We start from the raw sequence: 12212 nt of genomic DNA, 5'->3' as shown, positions 1-12212 counted from the left end.
GGCGCAAAACAAACCAATGCGATACGGAAAGCTTAAAGTGTTCAAAATTTGTGTATGCCGCGCAACCCCCCTTAGGCTTTGAAAATCGCATTTAGCATAACTCTATTATCCCCCTCGCCATAGATAATTCGGTTGACTAAATGCCCTTTCGTTCTCTGCTTGAGGTTTGAGTGCACAGGGCTCAGAGCATGTGGCGTCCGTCCCACCCATGCCGCTTGCTGCCGGCTGGTGGCTGGTCCTGTCGGCCCCCTGAACACAGTACAGGTCCTTCGCCAGAGATTACAGGTCATTAGAGGGGAAAATTGGAAAAACGGATGGGGGCAGGGTTGAGCGAGATTCCTTTCTTTGTTAAAGCAGAATTGGATCTCTTTGGCCTGTCGGCATCCTTTCGAGTCGGTTCTATCTCTTTGGTTGAACTCTTTGTTTCACACCAATCTAATATCCCATACAGCGCCATTAGTATGATTACGCGGGATGTAATCATACAGTACTTAATGGCTTCAACGGGCCTTGGTCAGGCCAAATCCAATACTGCTGGGTATTAAATGTTATCACGACACCACTAGAAAATCGTTATATGGAAAGTGTAAATTCACAGTACTCAACATTCAAATCTTCTTTAACCTCAGCATACAGGCCGGGAAATAAAGGCGCCGCCTGTGTTAAGGGCTGTTTTTTAGACGCCGCTGTCTGGCACCGCTTTGTGTACCAATGGAACCGTGGAGACAATTTTTATAAATAGAAAATTGTAGACTGAGAAAATTGTCCTGGCTGACTGACGTGGAGCTGGCGCTGTTAACCGAGTGCCCTCCCTCCCCTCTCTGGGTAGTAGCAGGAGTACATCACATTATACACTATAACAAGCTCTTTTCCAAGTCCACATCACAGTGCTCTGTCGTATCCTGCTCGCACCCCCTCTCCCCCATTGCAGACACACACACACCACACACACACACACACACACACACACACACACACACACACACACACACACACACACACACACACACACACACACACACACACACACACACACACACACACACACAACACACCCACACACACACAATTATGAATCTCTAGCTTATTATTTAAGAGTAATGAATCACTCCCCTACGTCCTGGTATCGTTGTGTGTGCGACCCTCGCCATATCCTTCATATGGCACACATGCTCACATGCAGTCTGTCTCATTGTTATTGGGGCACTCATCAGTTCCCCCGCTCGTCTCAGCACATGCTAAATGTTATCTGCCTACACATCAGCGTTGCATAATTAGTTCTAGTTGTGGGTAATGATCTGGCTTGTGTGTGTTTGTGTGTGTGTGTGTGTGTGTGTGCGTAGACGTGATTACACATAATTTAGGTATACATCAATGCATATCTGATTTTGCACTTGTGTGCATTTCTATCCATGATTGTGCATGTGTGACTGCACACAGACACAGAGGTGTGAGCTTGTCTCTATTTGTGTGTGTGTTTGTGTAAGGTTGGGATGGTTACTACTGTTATGTAATGTGCTGTAATGTGTTGCTCTTTAAGATGCTCCCTGGATTAGCCAAGTAGCATGCTGAGGTAAGCAGGGAGCACAATGCAAAAATTCACCAAAAACAACGGAGCCCCAACATCAGCATGGAATAACGCCCGTGCTTAGCATCAGCCAAATTATGAATAAAACCTATGTGTAACAGCAGCCTGCTGCAGACCTCAGAAATCCATTATTTATTAAGGAAGCAAGCTCGCATCCGGAAAGAGGCCATCCTACAATTTTGTGAAATATCTATGTGTAACAGCAGCCTGCTGTAGACCTCAGAAAACTGTTAACTTAACGATGCAGCAACGTCCTATGGAGGTCAAACTACAGCAACAAGCATGTAGCCAACCTCAGCAATTTCGAACAGTTCTGCACCGGTGCAGCATGCAACCCGTATGAGGTCATGCTACGAAATCAGTTTTCAGAGACGTGAATCAGTCAGTCATCACCTTGACCGTAGTAGATCCCCCAAAAACCAATGATAGGAGCTGCATCGGTAAAAAAAAAATTAAGGGTGACTGATTTTTCTGCATTATCATTGTAGAAAAAGGATATACCGCTCCAATTATCACACAGTCATGACCAAAATCTAACTTCAGATCTATGTACATCCTACACCTAGAGCGACGAGATCTTGAAGATTATCAACCATTTTTGAGAGGTCCAACAATCTAGATAAGAATGCTCTGCCTTGGGCAATAATTCTCATAGCAAAGTTAAGGTGGCCTTACAAAGACAGCAATTCATATTTGGTCACGGGTACCGTATCCAACGTGCTTTTCATGGCATCTTGAAAACAAACCAGTTATTCAAGAGGCAGTGATGCTTACATAGGGTCGCTGTGCAAAGCGAGGCCTAAGAATTCCATCTCTTTCAGTGGGTTTTCTCTGCAGATAGAGGAACACCTAATTGATTAAAAACACTTTTTAACACGCTAATAAGTTGATCGGGTTGGGACTGGGGATAATCCACCACTATAAAATTGTCTAAAAGGTGTAAAACAATTGGCAATTTGCAGTTCTTCAACAGAATCCAACAAAGCACCACAACAAAGGGTATTAAAAATGCAGGGGCTACTAGGATGGCTGAAGCTTAGTCTGAGAAAAGTATATTTTATTGACCTTGAAGGCGTCGGTTATATCTGCCTTCTCTATCCCACCCGGCCTCACTTGATGAGCTGAATTGCATTATCGACGGTTGCATAGAAAAGGGAAAATGGCGCTCGAGGAATAAGGCTATCAATATTTGGAGCAGTATCATTGTAAGGGGCTGACAAGTCTATTATCAGACGCTTTTACCTGAATATTTCCTAGTTGCTATGCCAATAGAATTCATGCAGAATTTGGAAAAAGGACTATTGTGAGGCTCGATGATGAAGCCGTCTCAACCTCTTTGGCCAACAACTGATCGACTATTTCTGGTTCTTTCAGAGCGGAGGTTATTACAGACATGGTATACTTTTGGAAGAAAACTTAACACAGCAAAACAAACCTTGAACCAAACCAGTAACTAAATTATTGACAAAACAACAGTTCTGATGCTTCTTCAAAGCTTTGCAAAACTCTGGGACACAAACAGGTGTGGATAGTTTATTTACTTAATTTTTACAGGAAGACGAGTGCAGTGGGGACACACATACCTGGGATGGCCATCTCCGCAATAAGATTAAACAGGACAAGCTTAGTTTTATTGTCACAGACACACCACAACACATGCATTACGTGCAGCTACGGCCGACACACACACACACACACACACACACACACACACACACACACACACACACACACACACGGAGGCCGTGAAATGGCTTTCCTGCATTTATCCCAGCAAGGCTTGTCCTTCCTCCGGGGGGCAGGCCAGGAGCGGCGGGCAGCTCACAATACAGCGCCTGGGGACCAACTTCCATGTTTATCGCTGGTCAAACGATGTTTGTTGTGCATGTTTTTAGTGTGGGTTCTTATAATGTTATATGGAGGAAACCCCATGTGAGCACGGGGAGAAACATGCAAACTCCACACAGAAAGGACCCTCATCAGGAGATACCGTCCAGAGCAGTGCAATGCACTGTGCCGCCATGCCACAAATAACTTTCCGCTGTTCCCTTTCTCTTTTTTTGGAGTGAAGTGGGAAGATTGAGCGGGCTGAGATTAGTTCAAAGTCACAGATTTTTGGCAGAGGCTGACTGTACAGTATGTGAGAAGGTCCTACACACGATGCAGGAGAGGGCCTGATGCCCTGTAAAGTGTCTGAAGTAAAGCTCTGAGAGCCAGATCAACAATGGACCTGTCCAGTCTTAAAGTCTCGTAAGAAACAGTGCCCCCATAAGACATTGCGAAGTCGGATATAATTGCTAAATAAGTGTCCAGTTCAGCTCTACGATCTGGTAAAACTTCACATATAATGTCTCTGTAGACGCCGAAGGTAACATTAAACTCAGCCATGGTCAGATCTTTAGACAGTCTGGGATCACTTTCTTTGAGGACCACTGAGATTACTCCACAGTTGATATATTTCCGCTGAACCCAATGTAATTCTAACCAAATTAATGTTGTTACCTACGATGATTTGATTCCTAAGGTGGGGACAAACTGCAGCAGTGGGAGGATTGAGGGGAACTCCTGTCAAAGCTGCGGGGACTGCAGTTCCCAGCGATTTGTGCGACGTGACGTCAGATAGAAGTGCTGCGACCTCTGCCGAGTTTGTAGCTGTAGCAGAAGGTGGCCATGAAGTTAAAGCCTGTGGAAAGCGGTCGGAGTGACTTTTCAAAACTTGAAGGTGGACATCCATCTCTCTAAGGGAGGCCTTGATGTTGATTAGAGCAGCAAGGGCCGCGTCTTCTTCCTGGAGGTCGGCAATTGGTTGGAGTCTCACTTTTCATAGGAATGGAAGGAGGAGTGACGAGAGTATCAACGGCCTGATATTGATCCTGAGTGTTTGTAATGAAAAACTGAAAAAGTTCTTCATGGCCCCCAGAGGGGCGGAGATATTGAGGAGAGCTGCGGCAGACACTTCAGCTCTCTTCGTGCCTTTCTTCTGTCCCTTCCTCGTCGTTGGGCTGGTTTCTTTTTTGGGTTTCAAAGATGCAATCTTCTTCACTGAAGGAGCCATTGTCCAGCTTGATGAGAAAAGCGAACAACCAGTAAAATCCAATGGCATTTTCCTTTCTTTTCTTCCTTGAAACAAAGTTTTGCTCGCAGCAGCAATGAGAAGTAACATTTGGTGTAGCAGCGATGAGAGTAGAACAGGGAGATATTTAAATGGACCGCTTTGTTGTGAGAATGGATTGTGATTGGTGAGAAACACTGATTCAATCAGCAGTGAAGGCTGGTTACGGTCAGCAGGCTGACAGCTTATTACAGTTGAGGGCGTATGACCTCCGTGTCCTGCATGCATTTTTGCGAAGCTTCATATGTCGTATACAAGTGTTGTGCATGATCGTTAGAGTTGTTAAATTGTTAGTTATCATTTCTGTTTATGTTGTAAGTGTTTTGGGGAAATGGACATTGCTGTTTGGTTTAATGACATCAGCATTCATTTTCATGCTGAGTAAGTCTTGTTTGGTAAGCCAATAAAGAGTCTGTTAAAGCAAACTTTGTTTTATGTCACCCACTGCCACAGTATATAACATGCAATATAGAACTTATGTAGGCTAACCCGAGTAACGACATAATTGTTTGTTTAGTAACTGTAATGTGATTACTGAATTTAGGAACAGTAATGTGTTACATTACTTGTTTCAGACAAATGTAATTACAGTCGCAAGTTACAAAGTAAGGCATTACCGTAATCATGTTGCATTACACAAACACAACACTGGTTGTGGATAATGCATTAACGTCTTAAAATTGGAAATGGCAATCTCATCTTTTTGATTACGGCATCCCCTGCTACGTAATCTGATTACTTTCAGATTTATGAGGCGTCGCTTGCAGAACTCGTCCTGTCAGACAACTCGACAGCGCCACATGCTTCCACGCCCTAATGGGCGGGCCTATTTAGGCAGCAAATCCCTCTTGCACTACTCGCTTTGCTTCCTGCTTTTCTTGCTGCATTGCTTTCCTCCTTCCATCTCCCCTGCATCCACCTGCTGGGCTCTACTCTTCTTGGGGGGATTCTAGCTCATCATTACAATACAATATTTCTAGCTCATTTAGTATGTCTATGTTTGCTGTACACCTCACCAGGAGTGATGTGCAGTGGAGCCCAGACGCCGGTAACGGTAAATAAAGATAATTTGAAATGTAATCTAAGAGTTTCTGTCTACTCTATTTCACTGAGCTTAAATACTAGGTATTCCAGTTCAAGATAGAGTTATACAAAATTCCATGCCCAAAAGGAGGGAGGAAATAAACCAAATCTCTTGTTCTAGGCTGTGGCAGGATATACAGCCGGTGAAATACAGAAATGGCCTTTGGTTTCTTCTTTGCCTGGTCTCTTAAAGCGGCCTGCTCCAGCACAACCTGCTTTTGAGCTTAGTTGAATGAAAAACGTACTGCTTCGCTACAAAACATTCACCCTCTTTCCTGCAGATGCTGTCTGTAAATGAGACATGCCGACCTAATCCTCAGATGCTCGCTGTAAACTCACTGCCAACGGCCGTACGGCTGCACCTTTCACATTTGAACTTGAAATGTGTGGCACATTTCTGGATCGACAATCCGTGTGTACATTTGTAATATGTAAATATAAAACACATTTCACCAAAAGAAAAAAGAACGACCTTCAGAACGACCATTGACCCAGCAATTATGTCAGGTTGCTTTGGCATGAACCTTTACTTAAATATTTTGCAGTTGGTTGAACACATCATGGGGATCTGAAGACTGAAAGATTTTCTACCTAATAACATTTTTGATAATCAATGCATTGATTTCTAATGTCATATGATCATATCATCATCATCTAATATCATTGATGCTACCATAAATAACGTTAAATAATAACATAGTTCATATAATAAAATCATGAAAAATGGAAATCATTCCCTAAAAGATGGCTTATCTGTTCTCTCAAATGAATAATTTGTGCTTTCAAATTCATTGTAGAATTGCCTTCTACCACTTTCTACAGAAATGTGCAGATGGTTGTCTGGCCAAATAGACTTTCAATTTGTGGGCACAGATTCTGAATTTGAGGGAACAAATTTGTAATTTGAGGGCCCAGATTAAGTCATTTGAGTGATTGCTCTATATTATAACTATTTATTACTAATTTGACAGGCTATTTTTTCCTCCTGTAACACTTAGGGGGCACTCTACATAACACCTGTTTTTCATGCGTGTGCGTGGGCTTGGTGTGTGGCTTTGTGAACCTCAATCAGACATTTGAGCCGGTGGAGGGCAGACGAACCAGGGGGAAAAAAGAGAGGCAAAATAAGCGGAAAAATGGGATTAGTATTGAAATCCGACTTTTAACATAATCAAAATTCATAATCAAACGCGATCAGCAAACATGTTGAAAAATGCTTCTAAAAAGAGTTGCTTTGGCTCTGAGGTCTTCCGTGCAGTCTAAAGATTTATATGCCTCACTTTACCTTGCGGCGTGGTGGCAGACGCCCAAATGTTGTAATAATCCATGAATGGTGCCAAGATAGCCTTACCAAACAGAAGTTGATATTTAGTGACAAAACATGGCCATCTTTTATCAACACACTTTTTCAAAGTGTTTTCTTCTTCTTTGATTGATGCGCCGCGATTGGCTCAGAGACAGACCAGAGAGGGCGGGACATCCAGTGACGCAATGTCACGTTCTCACTCACCGTTGTAGAACAGCGATTTCAACCACATTGAAAAGCGCTCAAAGTAAACACAGACCAACTGACTTTTTTTTGTAACATATCTCAGCCACTGGGGGCCTTGTTAACTTGGCTTTGAATTAGTCCACTGGATCAATGGGCCTTTATTTGAAGGCCTGTTCTCATCTCATTAGCAGGTGACGGTGACAGAGAATAGCTTGGTTTTCTCACGCGCAGCGCCAATGCTTCGTCTCAGCGACCTCGGCTTTTCCCTGGGAACAGCGGGCCTGTCTATAGTGGAAACCCCTCCTCCTTCTGACTTTGCCACAAACAGTATATTTTCGACCGCCATGTTCATAGATACAATACTTCTAATTAGCCTGTATTGCGACTGGAGTGACTCTCGCAACGATCTTTCATATCTTGCTACAGTCCCTCGGTTGATGTTCATGAAAAGCAGCGCACTCAGAATGGCTTCCCACAGTTATTTACACAGTCTTGCTTTGTATGGCTAATGGAAAGGTTAGACACTGACCTCGGGAATGGTACTACTTTTTCTCAGCTTGTCATTGATGAATGTAACTTTTCAAAAACAAACCGGTGTCCGATGTTCTCTATTGTTTGAGTCTGTGTTTCCAATTAAATTGAAAAAGAAAATGAAAAAACCCTGTAAGGGAAAGCCAAGGCCCAGGTCCTGTTTTTTTCATTATCATTTCCAACGCAACTGGCAATTTTCTTGAAGCAGATGCTAAAATCCACTTTTGGTTTCATCTGCAGCTCAAAACAAACACCCTTTTCGCTTCCAAAATAATTTCATTTTTACAGAGTCACTCAAGCGAGGATGGTATTTTAACTTCTATTTTGTCCGTGCAGCCATGTGACCAGCAGACATCCAGCAGCAGGAGCAGGAGCAGGCACGTCCTGCGCCCCCCGGCCTCAGATGACTCAGTCTGTCCTGAGCTGGTGCAGTCGGCGCCCTGCCTCCTCAACAGCACCTGCTTCACCTACCACTACACAGTCTCAGGTTGGTGTGGGTGTGGGTGTATGTGTCTATTTGAGATGTGAGCTCTTCTCGTGATAAGAGGTCTGTGATGTTGACATTTTTTCTTTTTATATCCGTTTTGTTGCTGTCGTTTGTGTTATGTATGTTTATGTGCGCGCCCAGAGTGGAGCACGTGCCAACTGAGCGAAAATGCCGTGTGTGGGCAGGGTGCGCGGACGCGACTGTTGGACTGCGTCCGGAGCGATGGAAAGGTGATGGAGCTGAGGGTGTGCGAGCAGGTACGTCCTGTCGAGTCCAGTAGAATCCAGTCGTAATTGGAATTTGAATTTTTGACATGTTTAAAGTGGGAACTAGACAGACTGCTCGAGTTACAGAGTACTTAAACAATCGGGTGTTCTAAATGTACTTAAGCACACTACCGAAGAAATAGTTACGACCGTTATAGTTCTTTTCTATAATTTTCCATAATAGTAAGTTCCACCCCTGCTCATGGGGGCCTCAAATGAACCGTGCCTGGAATATTTTCTTTTAAATGAATTAAATATATGAGCTTGTTCCATTTTGATGCGTTCAGCGTGCTATGCAAGTGCAGGCACTTCCTGTTGTGTGTGTTGGAACTAATCGGCCTGGCAGTCACAGAACTCCTGTTTTTCAGCAGCTCGGGCTGGTCAACAAGTGGAAGTTGTCCGGCAGCTGTGCAGTCGACTGCCCCATCAACTGCCTGCTCTCGGATTGGTCGACCTGGTCGGAGTGTTCGCACACCTGTGGCAACGAAGGTAAGTGCAAACATGGTCCAACGACGCTCAAGGTTGAAATCGGTAAAATAAAATAAAAAACACCCATCTGTTGATGCGGACCACTGCAGCTGGTGGCTTGTTAGCACTGGCCACTCAGACATGCATGAAGATCCCACAATCTGCATGAATATATTTTAAAAGGCACCGGAAAATTTATGAGTTTGTGTAATCTAGTGCCTTTATTATACGGGAAAGCAGCGCACCGTATTCCCATGATAACACACGTATGGTTTTGGGGTGTGGCACCATAATTCTATACAGGCTTTTTATTTTAATCACGTGGGGCAATATCAGCCTCGCTGAAATATTTATCTCGTGCCGGCACGGACTCGAGACCTCAATTAATAGTCTTCCAACAGGTCTACGTGGTGTTATTTAGCGCGGTACACAGCGGCTAATGATTCTTATCTGGATTCAGACTATATTGTCTGCCAGGGAAGAGACAGGCTTGTTGTTCACTTCATTAGCGAGACCTTACTGTATTTTCTCACCTTCATTAATTCTAATTTGTCGTCGGCTGCCTCTGCCCTCCACACTTCCGCTCCGCCAGGCCGTCCGCCAGGCCGTCTGCCGAGGGACAAAGAGATCATACTCCCTCTCTCCTTCTCACTCATTATGTATCACTCTATCATTCGCTCCCCCCCAGCTAAATCTATCCAGCTATTTTCTCGTGGGCTTCATTCCTCTCTCCGTTTATCACTCTGCGCCACATTCCCCGGCGCGCATTCCAAAGCGACACACAAATCTGTCAGTGGCGGTGAGGGACTTTGTTTTATTTTTGTGTATCAGCGAGGCAATAAGATGTTGTTTAGTCACGCTGCTGCAGGAGTGGTACGCTTCTCCTCTTTGTTTTTAGGCTTTTCTGTTTTTCATGGCAGGCTCCATCGTCACCTTGCTTGCTTTTTGCCGAGGTCCCTCAAAACCCTGGTTACATGCACACATATGTAACTTAGGTCTGTTGACTGGTTGACAAAATGGCCACGCTGACTGATGGAGCTGGCACGCTCGCAGGGTGATGGAGGACTGACGCTCCCTGTCTTCTCCCTCGGGACTCGGTGATAAAAATAAACATGCCGGTCATAACGGTTTTTTTTTCTCCTCTTCTTTTTTTGCCTTGCCTTTCCTGACTCATATTATTAATGGCACACTTGAGCAAATAGCGCTTGTGTATGAATCCGCTCTATGTGGGCATAAAGTGGTGGCTTGACACCCAGATATATTATTGGGCCCTCGAAGTAATTTCTCTTTTCCACAAGCCAAATACTTTCCTCAGCCATTGAAAGAGAGGAGATCATACACGAGGCTACGTAATATCTTATTTCACATGGTTGTTACCAGATTCTTGAGGTATTTGAATTTGCCCTCTGGAATACATTAAGAATAGCCACATATATATATATATATATATATATATATATATACATATATATATATATATATATATATATATATATATATATATATATATATATATATATATATATATATAAGTTCCGCCACCCAAGTGGCATTTCCAGGGCCCTCCGGCCGAGAGACACAGATGACAATGGGTTGTAGACATCATTTTATTATAGAGAGGAGGCTAGGTGGAATTAGCCAGTAGCAGATAGAATATGTCATGACAGGGCTCCTATCGTGAGTGTGTGTGTGGATAGGGGTTTTAAGCTGTTGCTTGTTAGCCCAACCAATGAGCAACTGGTATGCAGCCACCCTGACCCAATCACCTAGATCCAGGTCAGGTGTGGCTGCTCAAACCATCCCATCCACACACCACAATATATATATATATATATATATATATATATTATTATAGATAGATAGATAGATAGATATACAGTAGTGGTATAGTGTAGATGGCAATTAGATTAGATATAGATAGATATATAGAGATAGATATATATTATACACCCTGTGGGCCCACCACCTGCAGAGATAGGCGTTGGGGTCGGGTGCAATGCCAGCCGGGGCCTGGGCCTGCTGATCCTCGGGATCGCAGACTAGTTCTAGGGACGTGGAATGTCACCTCTTTGGCAGGGCAGGAGCCGGAGCTGGTGCGGGAGGTGGAGCGGTGCCAACTAGATATAGTTGGGCTCACCTCTACGCACACCACTGGCTCTGCAACCAAACTCCTGGAGAGGGGCTGGACTCTCTCCTTTTCCGGAGTTGCCCAGGGTGAGAGGCGCCGGGTGGGTGTTGGGATACTCACGAGCCCCCGGCTGAGTGCCGCTGTGTGGGAGTTCTCCCCAGTGAATGAGAGGGTCACCTCTATGTGACTACAAGTCAGTAAGGGGAAATCTCTGACTGTTGTGTATGCTTATGCACCGAACACCAGTTCAGAGTATTCCACCTTCTTGGAGTCTCTGGGTGGCATTCTGGACTCTATAGTTCTACTGGGAGACTTCAACTCTCACATGGGCAACGATGGAGAAACCCCGAAGGGAGTGATTGGGAGGAACGGCCTGCCTGATCTGAATCCGAGTGGTGCTTTGTTATTGGACTTCTGTGCTAGTCATGGATTGGCCATATGAACACCAGATTTGAGCATCGGGTGGCTCATAAGTGTACGTGGTACCAGACCACCTTAGGTCAAAGAACGATGATCGACTTTGTAGTCATGTCATCAGTTCTGGTGGATGCCCCTGTCCGCGAGGTCTTCAACTCCCACCTCCGGAAGAATTTTTCGCGCATCCCGGGGGGATTTGGGGACATGGAATCCGAGTGGGTCATGTTCAAAATCTCCATTGCAGAGGCGGCTGCTAGGAGCTGCGGTCGGAAGGCAGTCGGTGCCTGTCGTGGCGGTAACCTAAGAACCCGTTGGTGGGAAGCCATCAAGCTGAAGAAGGAGGCCTTTTGGGCTTGGCTGGCCCAGGGGTCTCCCGAGGCAGCAGACAGGTACCAGCAGGCTAGGAGGGCTGCGGCTTCGGCGGTCAGTGAAGCAAACACCCTTGGAAGGACTTGCGGTTGGCCTCAAGGAAGTTCTGGCAAACTGTTCGGCGACTCAGAAAGGGGAAGCAGGGCTTGGCTCAGGCTGTGTTCAGCCGGGGAGAGAACTGCTGACCCGTACTGGGGATATTGTCGGGCGGTGGAAAGAGCACCTTAGCAAACTCCTGAACCCGACCAACACGTCCTCGGGGGAAGAGGCA

The 12212-nt window shown here is 44.9% G+C and overlaps 1 protein-coding gene across 1 annotated transcript in view; it reads left to right on the top strand.

Annotated features, from left to right (window-relative positions):
* The window catches only part of thsd7ba (thrombospondin, type I, domain containing 7Ba), a gene marked incomplete at both ends in the record, with an annotated part of 194351 nt that overhangs the window by 161368 nt on the left and 20771 nt on the right, over positions 1-12212 (top strand). Inside the window, 3 exons of the mRNA XM_080019515.1 lie at positions 8143-8293; positions 8435-8550; positions 8931-9048. Coding sequence (XP_079875641.1) covers positions 8143-8293; positions 8435-8550; positions 8931-9048 — 385 coding nt within the window. The remainder of the gene's footprint in view (positions 1-8142; positions 8294-8434; positions 8551-8930; positions 9049-12212) is intronic.

Source organism: Zeus faber, assembly GCF_960531495.2.
Source record: "Zeus faber genome assembly, chromosome: 18".
NCBI classification, from domain to species: domain Eukaryota; kingdom Metazoa; phylum Chordata; class Actinopteri; order Zeiformes; family Zeidae; genus Zeus; species Zeus faber.
Note: the sequence above shows the minus strand (reverse complement) of the source record. Positions and strands in the feature narration are given on the sequence as shown.